This window comes from Bufo gargarizans, chromosome 5, assembly GCF_014858855.1.
Source record: "Bufo gargarizans isolate SCDJY-AF-19 chromosome 5, ASM1485885v1, whole genome shotgun sequence".
Classification (NCBI taxonomy): Eukaryota; Metazoa; Chordata; class Amphibia; order Anura; family Bufonidae; genus Bufo; species Bufo gargarizans.
In genome coordinates this window covers 276,545,587-276,563,719 of record NC_058084.1, presented here as the reverse complement: position 1 = coordinate 276,563,719, position 18,133 = coordinate 276,545,587, and the positions used below count along the sequence as shown (strand labels likewise).

Genomic DNA, 18,133 nt, shown 5'->3' with positions numbered 1-18,133 from the left:
GGATGGCATTGGGCTCCACAAGCCTTTTCTTTATCACCCCAGCAGGGTCCGATCTTCCACACACAATAGCCTCTATGAGGTTCAAAAGGATAGGCAAAATAGTGAAGTACCCTTTGTCAGATGGTTTTAAAAGGTTTTAATCTACTCACAAGAGTTGTTCAACAAAAAGCATATGGTAATATCACTTAAGATCGTCTCGTTCCTGCCCGACCCGGGTTTCGCTGCCTCGAAACCCGGGTCGGGCAGGAACGAGACGATCTTAAGTGATATTACCATATGCTTTTTGTTGAACAACTCTTGTGAGTAGATTAAAACCTTTTAAAACCATCTGACAAAGGGTACTTCACTATTTTGCCTATCCTTTTGAACCTCATAGAGGCTATTGTGTGTGGAAGATCGGACCCTGCTGGGGTGATAAAGAAAAGGCTTGTGGAGCCCAATGCCATCTAGCAGTTCTTGGCATTGGCCTAGGGGAAATTCCCAATGATAGTAGAGTTATAGTGGCGCATATCCTTTTTGCATAAAAAAAAGTGATTGCTCGTCAATGGAAGGACTTAGTCTCCAGTAGTTAATGAAGTTCTTAGATTGGTGAATTACCATATGCAATGTGAATTTAAGTTTGCTTCCTCGGTGAAAGATAGGATAGCGCTACATAACAAGTGGCTACTATGGTTATCTAGTTCATTTGCGGATTCACTTCCACACTACCTTCTTTGACTACCTTCTTTAAATGTAATTGTGCTTCTACTACTTAGGGGTAGTCTAATTGGCTTCTGGTTTCCCTAGGTGTTACATACAGTGGGATGCGAAAGTTTGGGCAACCTTGTTAATCGTCATGATTTTCCTGTATAAATCGTTGGTTGTTAGGATAAAAAATGTCAGTTAAATATATCATATAGGAAACACACACAGTGATATTTGAGAAGCAAAATTAAGTTTATTGGATTTACAGAAAGTGTGCTACAATTGTTTAAACAAAATTAGGCAGGTTCATAAATTTGGGCACTGTTGTCATTTTATTTAATGTGGATAAGTGCAAGATAATGCACCTGGGGCGTAAAAACCCAAGGGCAGAATATAGAATATTTGACACAGTCCTGACCTCAGTATCTGAGGAAAGGGATTTAGGAGTAATTATTTCAGAAGACTTAAAGGTGGGAAGACAATGTAATAAAGCAGCACGAAATGCCAGCAGAATGCTTGGATGTATAGGGAGAGGTATAAGCAGTAGAAAGAGTGAAGTGCTTATGCCGCTGTACAGATCACTGGTGAGACCTCACTTGGAGTATTGTGCGCAGTACTGGAGGCCATATCTCCAGAAGGATATAGATACTCTAGAGAGAGTTCAGAGAAGAGCTACTAAACTGGTCCATGGATTGCAGGATAAAACTTACCAGGAAAGGTTAAAAGACCTTAATATGTATAGCTTGGAAGAAAGAAGAGACCGAGGGGATATGATAGAAACTTTTAAATACATAAAGGGAATCAACTCGGTAAAGGAGGAGAGCATATTTAAAAGAAGAAAAACTACCACAAGAGGACACAGTTTTAAATTAGAGGGGCAAAGGTTTAAAAGTAATATAAGGAAGTATTACTTTACTGAGAGAGTAGTGGATGCATGGAATAGCCTTCCTGCAGAAGTGGTAGCGGCAAATACAGTGAAGGAGTTTAAGCATGCATGGGATAGGCATAAGGCTATCCTTCATATAAGATAGGGCCAGGGACTATTCATAGAATTCAGATATATTGGGCAGACTAGATGGGCCAAATGGTTCTTATCTGCCGACACATTCTATGTTTCTATGTTTCTATTGATTCCAAAACATTTAGAACTAATTATTGGAGCTCAAATTGGCTTGGTAAGCTCAGTGACCCCTGACCTACATACACAGGTGAATCCAATTATGAGAAAGAGTATTTAAGGGGGTCAATTGTAAGTTTCCCTCTCTTTTAATTTTCTCTGAAGAGTAGCAACATGGGGGGTCTCAAAACAACTCTCAAATGACCTGAAGACAAAGATTGTTCACCATCATCGTTTAGGGGAAAGGATACAGAAAGCTGTCTCAGAGATTTCAGCTGTCTGTTTCCACAGTTAGGAACATATTGAGGAAATGGAAGACCACAGGCTTAGTTCAAGTCAAGGCTCGAAGTGGCAGACCAAGAAAAATCTCAGATAGACAGAAGCGACGAATGGTGAAAACAGTCAGAGTCAACCCACAGACCAGCACCAAAGACCTACAACATCATCTTGCTGCAGATTGAGTAACTGTGCATCGTTCAACTATTCGGCACACTTTACACAAGGAGATGCTGTATGCGAGAGCGATGCAGAGGAAGCCTTTTCTCCGCCCACAGAACAAAAAGTGCCACTTGAGGTGGGCTAAAGCACATTTGGACAAGCCAGCTTAATTTTGGAATAAGGTGCTGTGGACTGTTAAAACTAAAATTGAGTTATTTGGCCATAACAAGGGGCGTTATGCATGGAGGAAAAAGAGCATTCCAAGAAAAACACCTGCTACCTACAGTAAACTATGGTGGTGGTTCCATCATGCTGTGGGGCTGTGTGGCCAGTGCAGGGACTGGGAATCTTGTCAAAGTTGAGGGACGTATGGATTCCACTCAGTATCAGCAGATTCTGGAGACCAATGTCCAGGAATCAGTGACAAAGCTGAAGCTGCGCCTGGGCTGGATCTTTCAACAAGACAACTACCCTAAACACTGCTCAAAATCCACTAAGACATTTATGCAGAGGAACAACGTTCTGGAATGGCCATCTCAGTCGCCAGACCTGAATATAATTGAAAATCTGTGGTGTGACTTAAAGAGAGTTGTCCATGCTCAGAAACCATCAAACCTGAATGAACTAAAAATGTTTTGTAAAGAGGAATGGTCCAAAATACCTTCAACCAGAATCCAGACTCTTATTGGAATCTACAGGAAACATTTAGAGGCTGTAATTTCTGCAAAAGGAGGATCTACTAAATATTGATTTTATTTCTTTTTTTGTGGTGCCCAAATTTATGCACCTGCCTAATTTTGTTTAAACAATTATAGCACACTTTCTGTAAATCCAATAAACTTCATTTCACTTCTCAAATATCACTGTGTGTGTCTCCTATATGATTTATTTAACTGACATTTTTTATCGTAACATCCAACGATTTATACAGGAAAATCATGCCGATTAACAAGGTTGCCCAAATTTTCGCATCCCACTGTATATCCTGACTGCTAGTGTATAGTGTTAATGTATATAGTTTGCCGTACACTGTAACACATACCGTTGTAACATATATTGACTAAAGTTAACACAACGTCATCCAAATGTCATGTCCTCTGTACTCATGTATGTAACCCATTTATCTATTATTTGTTATTATTATTTTATTATTTCCTGTACTATATTTATTTTGATGATCGACTTATGTACAAAATCTCTTTTCAATAAAAAGTGAATGGGGCCCGCCGAAAACTTGCGGTTTGAGAACATTTGATCGTGTTCGCGAATCGTCCCGGACGATGTTCGTCCATCACTACTAGGCATGTGTATGCACCTCAAAAATGTTACTGAGGTAGATGGAGAAATAAGAAAAATAAGAAAAAAATAAAAATCAGGTGGCACTATACAAATAGTGTTATTGGCTATAATACATTTTTTGTTACGTAAAATTATAACAACCCAGGTGTTGGTTTGAAACATTTTTTTGTGTGACAAAGTATATAAAAGCAATAAGGAATCTCTGCAAGCCAGCTCTCCTTCAAGAGTGCACACGCTTCTGTTAGTACATTAGTATGCTGTTTTGTTACTGGATTCATATGTAAACAGCTGAAATGATATTCAATAGCAGAAAACTTCATCAAGTCAAGTTCACAGAAACTACATTAACTGCAGGGTGGTTGGATTGTTTTGCTCTAGGGAACTCAATTTTCCAGGAACACTGGGCAAACATCTGTTTACACTATTTTAATGCCATTTCCTTCAATCAGTAGCATTGTGAAATGCGAAACGGATAGTGTTCCTGTGGCTAACAACTAATGCAGCAGCCTCAATATCCTCCCTGTCATTGAGCAAATGGGCAATAAAAAAGAGACTTGTAATATGCTCTGTAAAACAATTGGACCCTTAAGGAAAGTATGTAAGTATGCACTGCGTGCTGTAAGATCCTGGGAACATTATACAGCTGATTACATGCACAACATGCTTCCTGTAGCTGGATCATGAGTAGAAAAGCACAAGTTTAGTGCTCTTATTAAGAGAAACAAGACTATTGGAGGTTTGATACCCTTTAATGGCTAAAAAAAATTCAAGTAATGATGTTACATAGCAAGCTTTCAAGACATCATCAGTCCCTTCATCAGGCGTACTACAAGAATATATGAAGAAACAGCAATATATATACACAATAAGAACAGAGACATGAGGGAATGAATGGACATTTGAAAAATAACAGAACATATCAAAGATCTTGAGAAGGAGTCCTTAAAGGGATTCTGTCATGACATTTTAGGCATATAACCTAAACATATGGCCAGGTCCGTACTAATAACCTAAATCCGAAACTGTCCTTATTAAATCTGCCTGTGGCTCTATTAGCTCATAAAATAGGTTTTCATAACCTGTCATTTACCTACTTAAGGTGCCCAAAGGGACGTCGCTTTATACAGTGTGCCCGGCTGCACCCATCTCAGTCTGTTGCCCAGCGCCGCCTTCCCAGTTCAAATCGCCGTCTTCCTCACCTCAGCCTCGCCTCCGCAATCATCCGAAGGAAGGCGGCGATTTCAACTGGAAAGGCGGCGCTGGGCACCAGACGGAGATAGGTGCAGCCGGGCACACTGTATGAAGCGTCGTCCCCTTGGGCACCTTAGGTAGGTGAATGACAGGTTATAAAAAACTGTTTTATGTGCTAATAGAGCCACAGGCAGATTTAATAAGGACAGTTTCGGATTCAGGTTATTAGTACGGACATGGCCATATGTTTAGGTTATAGGCCTAAAATGTCATGACAGAATCCCTTTAATTATCTTACAGATAAGGGGTGTGAAAGTTTTATGGTCTCCAAATTGATGTTATCTCAGAGACCCAATTATGTCTATAAAAGACTCTTTAGATCTTGTAGTGTGTCATAAATCCTGGGGACAAATTCAGTCCAGTATTCAAAGTGTCAAGCAGTGTTAGAATTTTGTATTCCCAAATTCTTCTAGCTCTTTGGGATTTGAAGTTACATTTTAATATGAGAACTTTCATGTGTTCTTCATTGTGTCCTGGGCTACATATATAGTCATATATTCTTGTAGTACGCCTGATGAAGGGACTGTTGATATCTCGAAAGCTCGCCATGTAACATCATTACTGATATTTTTGTTAGCCATTAAAAGTTATCAAAGCTGCAATACTCTTAATTCTCTTAATGAGAGCACTAAACTAGTTTTCTATTGGCTTACACGGTACCAGACTTTTTCCTTTTTCTTTAGAAAAGCAGAAGAAACACATAACGCTGCCTGTATCAGAAACACTAAGCAGTTCCTAATCTAGCAGCATGTAGTCAGATAAGACTTGGATTTTCTTATTTTAAATCACAAAATTAAAGAAATGTTGACAGCATGAACAGTAGAAGAACACATCATTTATCTTTATCCAACAAAACAACATACTGTATATTTATCATTGATATGTTTAAGATTAAACATATTTCAAAAATGCTGTTTTAAAACCTGGACATCATTACCCACAAAGCACAAATAACGGTGAAGTGATATAATAAGTATTGAGTGAAAATTGATACTATTTATTCTCCAGAGCCTATATTTTATTATCTAGTGGAAGAGTCATGGGACGCTGCATTGAGTTCGGTCCTATAAGCAATGCTTCTTAGGCTGAGAAGCTTCATAAAAATGGCATCCCATGGGGCATGTCTCAATTCTGTTTTTGTGTTAGATTCACATGGAATCTGATGAATCGGAAAAAAAATCTGTGTGCTTCCATAAGAAATAAGGGAATATAGGACCCTATAGTAGTCTATCGGTATTGTATTATGGTTCAATTATAATTAGCATTCAGTGAAGAAAAGTGAAATTAATTGAATTCAATCCGAATTTCAGGAAAATTTCCATTCGCCAAAAAAGCCGAATTTCTCGCGCTTTCTGGTAAATCATTTTTTTTCTAAAATGGAAGCTACACATGTTACAAAGTGAAAGTAAGAAGCCCAGGAACAAGATATGACCCATAATGCCATGCAGCCAGCCAATCAGCAGATAGCCATTACCTGCGATGCCACAGGGTGGTGATAGGCACCACTTATTATTACAAAAGGACGCTAGGTGGATCATTCGAGTGGCAGCCATAGGTCCCCTTGGTCTTAATGAGCGGAATGACCTGAGTGTTTTTATATGAAATGAATATGTAGTAATTTATTATATTGTGTCAATGTGTAGACTTGTTTTTAATGAACTAAAAAGCATCAGGGGTTACTATGACAACCACAAGTAATGACGCTAAAAGGAGGCACAGAGTTGCACTGTGAGGTCAGTGGCCCGAGGAAGGGCGAAAGCGCGAAATGGCTGTCGCCATTCAGCGTTCTATGTGAGAACAGGTCTACACCAGCAATATCTTCTATACTCGTTTGTATATGTAAGAATAAAAAATAAACAAACATAACTGCAACAGTGGTGAGTGTCACTTTCTTTTCTTCATCTACTACTACGTGACACTTCGTGATGAATTTATTCGGATTGAAGCAAATTTTTGGGAAAAATTCTGCAAATCGACCAGATCAAATTTTTGAAAACTTCACTCATCTCTAATTATAATATATACAGTGGTGCTTGGAAGTCTGTGAACCCTTCAGAATTTTCTATGTATTTTTATGCATAAATTTGAAACAAAGCTACATCAGATTTTCACACAACCCATAAAAATAAAAGATAACCAAATCAAATAAATGAATAAAAAAAAGTGACTTTTATTTATGGAGTATAATGATCCAATATCACATGTCTGAGTAGCAAATGTATTTGAACCTTTAGAATTAGAGTGCTGCCAGACAGCACAGTTGTGATGCAGTTATGGAATCAACAAACATGCATTCACAACACAATTATAATATTTAGCCAGTTTATTTTATTATTTATTTTATGCACTTATATAGCACTATATATTACTCAGCTCAGGTGTGACCTGTGTTATTTAAAGAACAGGGATCAAAGTCTGATATTTACAATAAGTTTATGGAAGTGTGTCATGGCCAAACTAAGGAGATTTCTTAAGGCCTCAGAAGAAGAGATATTGATGTCATTAGGCTGGAAAAGATTAAAGTACCATTTCATAACCACCATTCCTCCTGCCTTGGATTTTAGCAGTGTTTTTACCATTATCGTAACATAGACAGATTGTGTACAAATTAACTAAATTTAAGACTATTATTACTCTCCCCAGGAGTGACTGAACTACAAAGATCATGCCAAAAGCAAGGCGTGTAGTGGTCCATGATGTCACAAAGGAACCAAAAGGTATCCTCTAAGCAACTAAAGGCCTTTCTCAGATTAGTTAATGTTCATGAGAATACCATCAGAAAAATGCTAAATTGTTTTTATGACCTGAATAGAGCAGTTTATTGGAGGAAACCCACCAGTTGAAGCTGTTTTGTATGGAGGAATAGGCTAAAATTCCTCAAGGCTGATGTGCAGGACTAAATCAACAATTATTGGACACACTTAGTTGCAGTTATTTCTACACAAACGGGCCAAACCAGACACTGAAAGCAAAGGTTCACAGACATGCGATATTAGATCATTGAACTCCAAAAATAAATGACCAAGTCTAATATTTTTGACTCATTTGTTTATACTTATATGTATCTACCTTTAGGACTTGTGTGAAAATCTGAAATTTATGCAAAAATATAAAAAATGCTGAAGGGTTTACAAACTTTCAAGCACCACTGTATAATATATTCCTATGCAAGGGTCTTAAAAACAGGCTAACTTTATTCATTTGCGAGACTGTCACAGCAGCTTGTTCATTTGGGTGGCTGTGCCTACTACAGCTCAGCCACATTATGTGAATGAGCTACACTATGAGGCACATCCACATACATATGTTCTGTTTTGTGCCTGTGCAATCAAGGAATTCATTCAACATTGATAGCATAACCTTAGTCTAGTCCATCAATGTTTGTTCAGTGAGGCTCAAGAGTTGGGCCTTACTGAAGAAACATTGATGGACTAGGCTAAGGTTATGCTATCAATGTTTTAGTCCCAGAGAATTTCTTTACAAGATTATCAGCTCATCATCATTGCTGAGGTGTAAAAAACAAGTTTTTGTTTAAAGTATGATACCTTAAAAATTTGTACAAGTACTGTCGACTGCAGGAAGACCAAGAGAAGACCCCATTATTTCCTGCCAGTGTCGGTGACATTATGTTGCCTTCAGACTTCTTACACATATTTCCCTCTCCATCGTGGATCATTCCAAAGCTAAAAAGAAAGAAAAAAAGTTATAAAAAATAAATAAATTGCCAGTTAAAACTAGATAGTGACACTTTTTTCTTATTAATCAGTTTTCTCTAGATATGCACTATATGACCTGTACAGAGGTCACTGTACAGGGAGGGGGTTGATAAGCTGTGACCATCATATATTGTGAACGGTGGATCCATATATTTAATTTATACATAGGTGCTATCTGTAATTGTAATCCTCTTTGAGATGATACCAATAATTGCTGAGAGGTAATATATACAGAAAAGAAAGTCTTGGCATATTATTACGGGCCCTTTACACTGGCTGAGAATCGCACAGATTATTGCTAACGAGCGTTCATAGTAGTGCTCATTAGCGGTCATCAGGCAGTGTAAATGTACTGCCGATTACCCGATGAACGAGTGAAACGCTCATTCAGCGGGTAATCCACTTGTTTGTTCGCACACAAAAATGATTGTTTACTGGCAGCAGATCGAGTAAACACAATTTCCTGCCTGCAAACACTGAGTCCTTATGGGGAAGAGTGATGGCATTAGTGATGGATCCTACCCATACTCTAGAGATCACCAGATGTAAATACAGCAGTCTTCTTCACCAGAGATCAGCATATCGTCCGGAAGGAACAAATCCTTCCTGACAATCTGCTGTAATATTGTCCCATGTAAAGGGACCTTTAGGCTTTGGGCCATTGTGATAACTGCAGGACTAGAATGTCTAAAAGACATAAAGTTTATTTAAACAATAGGTCATTTTTTTATTTAAGTAGTATCTATCTACACAAAATACATAAAATGCCAGTGTTATACATGACTGAAATGCAGAAGAAAAATGAAAACAGAGCTTACTTGTGACCTGACTCATGAGCAATAGTAAATGCGAGTCCTAACCCAGTGTCCTCATTAATAGTGCAGCTACGGTATTTACTACACATACCACTAATTGGAGCAAACCCTGTAAAACGAGAATAGACATACTGTTCATATTTCACCCTCTATGGTATATACAGTATAGTTGTATTCTCATTAAAAAGGTATCATAACTGGATAACTAATATTTTATTTCTGTTATTGAGAATGACACAATACTTTTCAACTGGCTAACATGTATCAAGCTTCCCCTTCCCCATTCTACCACTACTATCAGCCATACATTAGATGTGACATACAAGTAGTATATAAACGTCATGATATACAAAGCGCACAATGGAATTTCTCTTATTAAATAAGATTTTTAAAAAGGCAAGTGGAACCCTACCTAATGTGTCACAAGGTTCATTCTTCCAGGAACAGATATCCAAACCAGTAAGTAGAATGGCATGATCATGCCGACTGCCATCTTTTCCCATGAGCCCAGACTGCCACTGGCAGAAACTGCTCAGTGTACGGTCAGCATGATGGTTTATTATGAGACCAGGCTGAAAGAGAGGTACACAATCACTTTAGATCCCTTTAAAAGGGAGTCTACCATGTAAATTTCACTAATATAACTACCTGTAATGGCCATCAAAACATTGTAAAAGAATTATAACCATAACTTTATGTCACCTGGGCAGGCTTGGAAGGGCAGCAGGCTTGGGCACTTGGAAAAGGAAAACCTGCCCAGCTAAGCACTTGGGAACCATTTTTCATAGGAATAAATGTGCTTTTCCTGGACATGGAATAAACACCCAGATGACATACAAAGATATGGTTATAATGCTTTAACAATGCTGGTAGTTGTTGTATATTAGTGAAATGTATGTGACAGGCTACCTTTAAAGCTTCTTCTCTCACACTACATGATGTTGAGTCACATAGCGGAGTACTATAAGTATACAGATAATGGAATGGGTTTCAAAGATATTTTTTTAAACTTGGCCAAGAGCAGGGGACTGTGCAAAATGAATAAAAAATTTACTCACCTGCCATTGGTCACAATCTATTCATCTTCCATGTTACTGCTGCAAGCTAAACAGTGGCCACAGCCGTCACATATGCATGAATGGCACAGTACCGGTGAGGTTAGTAAAAACCGAGTACGTTTTTTTAAAAATAAATTTTACTCAGCCTCCTGTTGTAGGCAACATTTTAAAAAATCTTGGAAAACCCCATTTAACCTAACTCAAACAGTATAAAGCATTAAGATGTATATCATTCTTTTTTACTGTTTACATATAGAATTTACATAAAATACATTACACATACATAAATACAGTATTCTAGTGTTACAGCCTGTAGTTACAAACTATCCTCATGTGCTATATTCCAAATTGTACAGGCTTCAAAGATTGATAGTTCTACCGAGCTTGCTGTGAAGATTCATAATTTAGGGCACTGTATTCTAATCTCATGTTTGCACTGCACTGTTCATCTGTTCACAAACCTGTTGACTGTTTCCAGTAAAAATAAAAATAAAAAACTGCAGAATTGTGAAGTCATCCCTGGACGATAACACCCTGTAACTCAGTATATGTTACTGAACTTTGTATGCAGATCAAAGGTATATACAGGATAAATAGTGTTGAACGGACAACAAATTTAATAAGAATGCCATTGATAAAATTATTAGTGATCATAAAACCTAATATCATGAGTGAGGCACTGACACAGCATTTTATGTTAATTTTATATTAACTTGCTGCCAAAACACTAAATCGGAACATCATGTGTATCTCATGCCTTATTAATCAAAACAAATTGTCAATGCAAAAAGAAATAGCAATCTGTGACCCATTTATCTATTTTTAAAATCAAAATAGAGCAGGAAAGAAAAATCTAATGAAAAAGAAAAAGTATTTGACTTTTTCATTTGTAATTACTGTTAACAGGGTTATCCAACGTTGAAAAAAAAAAAACACAATGCCCAGACTTGTGATACTTACAATATTTACCTGGTGCCTGACACCAGTTTCCTTCAGGATCACTCCACGGCCGTCTTTGCATCCCCCCATGGGCAGATTATAACATCCGTCAATAGGGGTGCCAAAAGCAGGTCACGTAACGCAAGCAGAGCGCTTCAGTGCTGCGGCCTGCTATTGGCTGCACAAGTGCCCCCCCTCCTGTTGATGGATGTTATCTCCACGTGGGGGAGATGCGAAGATGGTCGTGGAGCAATCCGGGAGGAAACCAGCATTGGGGACCAGGTAAGTATTGTCAGTATCGCATGTCCGGGCAATGTGTGTGTGTGGAGGGGGTGGGGGTCGTTCAGTGTTGGATAACCCCTGCAAACTAAAATGATTTCCAGAACATACTCTTATTAAAGGGTTGTTCAGTTTTGAAAAACAATTTTTAAATACCCTATGGGGAAATAGGGAGTTAATAAATGGGGTCCTGTCACAACGTCTATACAGAGCATCTTGTTCTGTGAAGGATCAAATGTATTTATACATTACATGGACAAACTTATGATCAACTTATTTTTGGTGTACCCTTATAAAAGAAGGGATTGCTAAAGCAGACAATCCATTCAAGTGTCTTCATCTTGAAAAAAACAAAAAAACTTTAAAGAAATTGTAATATGGAGGAGTAGTAATGTAATGTCACAAATGTCTAATCATTTGTAAGGAAGGCAGAACATTTAGCTGGAGAATGAATGACTGGGTTTTTATCCCGATGAGCATACCTTACATTCTTAACTGAGTGATTTTTAGAGAAAATTGCATTAATTAAAGTTAACACAGGTGTTTGATCAAAAGATACTCTTCTTTAGCTTTTTGGAAGCTGCCCAAAGTCTAAGCTGTAAAAAAAAAAAAAACTTGGAAAATAATTGAACTGTCACTGACTGAATATTTAACAAGACATTAAAAAGAAGAAGAATTACAACAATGTCTGACCTGACTGACATTGCTAAGCTAAGAACAATTCTAGCTACAAAATATTAAAAACAGAAATTTCTCATGGGTCTACTTTACCGAAAACTCTAGGTGTTCAACTTAACACAATGACTCCCCAGCACTTTTTATTAATAGACAGCTCAGTGTATCAATTTTATGAAAATAACCATACATATAAAGTCATAAAGGTACACTAAACATTAGAATTTTTACTACTCCAGAAGAAGCATTTTAATAAAAAAAAAAAAAAACCACTGACTATATCCAGCTACATCAAAATAGCCTGCAATCTGCTATGTCGTTTCCACTACAGCTGAACAATCTATGTCTATTGTTCAGAACTCTTGCAATCAACACACCAAAAATTGGCAAGTGACAACATTAAGAGCAGCTGCAGATGTTTCCTTCACAATAAACGTTATACAACAGTGCAAAACAGAACACACAGAATGATATTGATTTTCAACTGTACAGGTCCATTAATTTATCTGCCACATAGTAGAATAGGGAAGTGTAGTCATTTAGAGTAGAAAGATCAACAGGATTAGTTTCATAGTTGGCAACACTGGAAAAAAGACACAAGTCCATCAATTTCAACCAATAATCCTACAGTGTTGATCCAGGGGAAGGCAGAGAACTCTATGAGGCAGATGCCAATTTTCTCATATATTAGAAGAGACACATTTCTTCCCGATCTCTGGATCAACATCCCATCTCTAGAAAACTAGTTCCCATAACCTTCTTGAGTTTTCACAATGAATTAGCCATCACAACATAACTCACTGCTCTTTCAGTAAAGAATACATGGCTACCTTGATGATAAAACCTTATTTTATGTGACAAGCTAACTCTTCTTTCATAACGTTACCTGTTCATCCTCCAGCAGGATAAGACCAACAATGACAATATTAATGTTGCTTCCTATTGTTCCATCTTTGAACAAAGCAGACACCTGAAAAGTAATTTGGAACTTCGTATTAAAAACTGTATTAAATTATCTCAGACAACTCGTTTAAAGAGGATAACTTTTTTTTCGAGATGGGGGATTCTATTTCTGAACAATTTTACAGGAAATAATATTCCCCACCATGACAAGGAACTGAGCTACAGCAAGTTAAAATACTTTCTAAATATCAAGTAATAAGTTTGATCTCAATTCCTTATATAATCATTTGCCTCATGTATGTTATAAAGTCTCTATTAAGGCATAAGCTTTTTTTTTATCTCATTTCACAGTGATGTCCCTCTAATTTTAGAAACCATGTCTGTCAGCAAGATGAACCCTATTAAACCAGGCATACTGACTGGTAGGGTTGATCATGTTGATTAAAACAAAAAATGTGTTTTATATGTATTTTAAACAGCTGCAAAGATATTGTGTGCATTTTTTTTTATTCATATGCAATTTGTTGGGAGCAGCGGGAACAGGTTTGAATCCTTGGAACACAACTTTTGTAACACCCCAATACTTTGCAAACTCACCACTCCTCTTGATTGACAGGCTAGACATCAGCATCTTGAGGATAGAGCTGTGTCTTAGCATGTACATATCAAATACACTACTTACTATATCCTCACCATATTGAGAATAGGGTTTTCTATGCTTAGAAAGCCAATACCTATTACTGGTTTATTCACAGACATAATATATAAATATAGAGACACTAATAATACAGTATGTATTAGCTTTCTAAGTATATAAAACCTATATTCTCAATATAGTAACGAAACAGCATTTTGCTATAGGTTAATGAAGGAGAAAAAAATAACTGAAGAAATAAAATCTAGAAATATCTCCTGTGATTTGAACCTGTGACAGCTAATATGAAAGACTGACCACTTAGCTCCAGAGTACAGTCTTATCATATTGACAAGGGTGTTTTTTATACTTAGAAAGCTAATATTGCTGGTGTCTTTATAATCATATATTCTGCCTGTGAATAAACCAGTAGTATGTATTAGCTCTGTAAGCACAGAAAACCTCTATTCTCAGGATGGTAAGACTATAGTAAGCAGTGTATATGATGCGTACATACTATGATACACCTCTGCCCTCACCATGCTAAAGTCTAGCACTGTCAATCAAGGGGAGAGTGTGCAGAGCACAGTGGTGTTACATAGAGATGTCGCGAACATAAAATTTTCCGTTCGTAAACGGCGAACGTGAATTTCTGCAAATGTTCGCGAACGGGCGAACCGCCATTGACTTCAATAGGCAGGCGAATTTTAAAACCCATAGGGACTCTTTCTAGCCAAAGTAGTGATGGAAAAGTTGTTTCAAGGGGACTAACACCTGGACTGTGACATGCCAGAGGGGAATCCATGGCAAAACTCCCATGGAAAATTACATAGTTGACGCAGAGTTGGATTTTAATCCATAAAGGGCATAAATCACCTAACAATCCTAATTTTTTTTTGAACAACATGGTTTAAAACATCCAGTGTGTGTATACGATCAGGCATGATGTTGTATCGATCAGGTAGTGTAAGGGTTACGCCCGCTTCACAGACATTGACAGACCAAACTCCCCTTTTAATGCACCGCAAACAACCACAAACAGTCCATTTTCCCAACCGCAAACTTCCCATTTGCACATGGTTGGATACCAAGCTAGCCATGTCCCGTTGATGTCATTGAAGGTTTCTTCCTCCACCCAGCCACGTATAACACCACCAAGGGTCCCCGAAAGGTGAATTGAATAGATTTTTCGAACGGGGAGATGGTTTTTCCAGTGGTATTTTCTGCAGTACTATTCTCATCAGTTTAATCCCTGTTAAGTGACGTCCCCAATCTGGGGTCCATTTATTAAATAGATTTTTCGAACGGGGAGATTTTTAAAAAAAACGCTGGCTCCCTCCCCTTTGTTTGAATCCACGCCACGGTCACTGCGTCTGTGCCGTGCAATTTACTGTCACACCCAATATGAGTGGTATTTTCTGTAGTACTATTCTCATCAGTTTAATCACTGTTACGTCCCATATCAGGGATTGCCTTTTGTGAAACAAAATTTAGGCCGGGTACCTTCGACTGCCTTCACAGTGACAGACCAAACACTGATACACCAAACTGAATTGATTTTAGGAACCGGGAAATGGAAAAAGCAGCTTGGTCGGTCCTTTTACTCCCAAGTTGGGGCACTGCACGTGCACGGAGCAATGTGCTGTGACACCTTATATGAGTGGTGTCTTAACTAGTACTATTCCTATCAGTTTAATCCCTGTTACGTCCTCTATCCACGGACGTGCGTCGAATTGATTAATCATTGTCGAGTTAACGACATCCTGAAATAATTTTGTTCCGAGCTCTGTACTTGCTTTGTATTGGAATTGATGGGGATTTTTTAAATTGTCTGCATTATGTCTAATAAACTATTAAGAAACTTTATTATGATTTTTTTATTTTATGTATTAAAAACCCAAGAAAAATAATGTTTTTTCTATGCAAAATTATCCAGCCGATCGCTTTTTAGTCTGATCATAATGAAGCAACGGCCTTATCATCTGGGGTGTGGCAACATTGCCAACACACTCAGAGGTGCTGATCGCTTCATTGTGATACGCAAGCCCCTTCACCACAACAAGGTACCGATCACGAAGGGGAATTGACACTTGTATGTGCCTTTCTTTTTGTTTTGTTTTTGCAGCCACAGTGCAGCACTAGAGGCCAGAAACATTAGGCATGTACAGATGCCTGAAAAATTTGGTATTGTTGCAGCGGCCGTAAAAATTGATGTTTTCCAGGCAGAAAGGTGACTAAAACATTGTGGCTTGAACCCTAGTTGGTGGCGGAGAATTCACGAAAGTCATCCAGTATGCAGACATTAAATACAGCAGCGTGGGGACCATTTTGAGGCCAAGGCATCAGGACTTTTGTTAGTCAAACGCATCGCCCACTGTCAGTCCCTTCGGGATCCATGCCTCATTCATCTTAATGAAGGTTAGGTAATCAACACTTTTTTGACCAAGGCGACTCCTTTTGTCAGTGACAATGCCTCCTGCTGCACTGAAGGTCACTTGAAGCGGGGCAGCCCAGAAGTTCTATCGCAAACTGGGATAGTTCAGGCCACAGGTCAAGCCTGCACACCCAGTAGTCAAGGGGTTCATCGCTCCTCAGTGTCGATATCTGCAGTTAAGGCGAGGTAGTCTGCTACCTGTCGGTCGAGTCGTTCTCTAAGGCTGGATTCTAAAGGGCTGTGGCGATGTGTAGGACTGAAAAAGCTCTGCATGTCCTCCATCAACAACACATCTGTAAAGCGTCCTGTCCTTGCCGCCGTGGTCGTGGTAGGAGGAGGATTACTTTGACCTCTTCCCCAGTTAGATTCCCGTTGTGCTGTGAGATCCCCCTTATAAGCTGTGTAAAGCATATTTTTTAGTTTGGTTTTGAACTGCTGCATCCTTTTTGACTTTCGGTAATTTGGTATCATTTCCGCCACTTTCTGCTTATACCGGGGGTCTAGTAGCGTGGCCACCAAGTACAGGTCGTTCTGCTTCATCCTTTTTATACAAGGGTCCCTCAACAGACATGGCAGCATGAAAGACCCCATTTGCACAAGGTTGGATGCCGAGCTACTCATTTCCCGTTCCTCGTCCTCACTGACGTCATTGACGGTCTGTTCTTCCCCGTACGTACAACACCACGGGTCCCAGATAGGTGACAACATCAAGCACTCTGGGATGCCTGCTGTGGTTGGTCTTCCTCCTCCTCAAAGCCACATTCCTCCTCTGACTCCTCTTCCAGCGTTGCCGAAGGTCCGGCAAGTGATGATGACAAGGCTGTTTCTGGTGGTGATGGTGACCACAACTCTTCCTCTTCATCTACAGCCTGATCGCAGGGCATGCTCCAGGAAGAAAACAAATAGGATGAGGTCGCTGATGGTGCCTTCTGTGCGACTGACTAGGTTTGTCACCTCCTCAAAAGGACGCATGAGCCTACAGGCATTGCGCATGAGCGTCCAGTAACATGGCAAAAAAAATCCCAGCTCCGCAGAGGCTGTCGTAGCACCCCGGTCATACAAATACTCGTTGACGGCTTTTTCTTGTTGGAACAGGCGAAAGTGTGCCATGGCCGTGTAGGAATGCCTGAAATGGCCACACACCTTCCTGGCCTGCTTGAGGACGTCCTGTAAGACTGGGTACTTAGACACAAAGCGTTGTACGATGAGATTCAACACATGTGCCATGCACGGCACATGTGACAACTTGCCCAAATTCAATGCCGCCAACAAATTGCTTCCATTGTCACACACCACTTTGCCGATCTCCAGTTGGTGCGGGGTCAGCCACTGATCCACCTGTGCGTTCAGGGCGGACAGGGGTGCTGGTCCGGTGTGGCTCTCTGCCTTCAGGCAAGTTAACCCCAAGACAGCGTGACACTGTCGTATCCGGGATGTGGAATAGCCCCTGGGGAGCTGGGGGGATTAAGTTGATGTGCAGCCAGACGCCGCAGCAGAAGAGGACTCAGCCGAGGAGGTTATGGAAGAGGATGGTGTAGGAGGAGTAGAGGAGGTGGCAGTAGGCCTGCCTGCAAGTCATGGCGGTGTCATCCAACTCCTCTGCAGAGCCACGCATTCCATGCTTGGCAGCCGTCAGCAGGTTGACCCAATGCACAGTGTAGGTGATATACCTGCCCTGACCGTGCTTTGCAGACCAGGTATCAGTGGTCAGATGGACCCTTGCCCCAACACTGTATGCCAGAGATGCCATGACTTCCTTTTCAATCACTGAGTAGAGGTTTGGGATTGCCCTTTTTGAAAAAAAGAATCGTCCGGGTACCTTCCACTGTGGTGTCCCAATAGCATCAAATTTTTTGAAGGCCTCAGACTCCACCAGCTGGTATGGTAAAAG

General features: G+C 39.4%; 1 protein-coding gene across 1 annotated transcript in view; it reads right to left on the bottom strand.

Annotated features, from left to right (window-relative positions):
• The window catches only part of ADAMTS16 (ADAM metallopeptidase with thrombospondin type 1 motif 16), a 366,708-nt gene that overhangs the window by 271,650 nt on the left and 76,925 nt on the right, over positions 1 to 18,133 (bottom strand). The window contains exons 4-7 of the mRNA XM_044295482.1: positions 13,158 to 13,241; positions 9,733 to 9,892; positions 9,324 to 9,429; positions 8,335 to 8,472 (exon numbers count right to left, since the gene is read on the bottom strand). Of these exons, the coding sequence (XP_044151417.1) occupies positions 8,335 to 8,472; positions 9,324 to 9,429; positions 9,733 to 9,892; positions 13,158 to 13,241 (488 nt within the window). The remainder of the gene's footprint in view (positions 1 to 8,334; positions 8,473 to 9,323; positions 9,430 to 9,732; positions 9,893 to 13,157; positions 13,242 to 18,133) is intronic.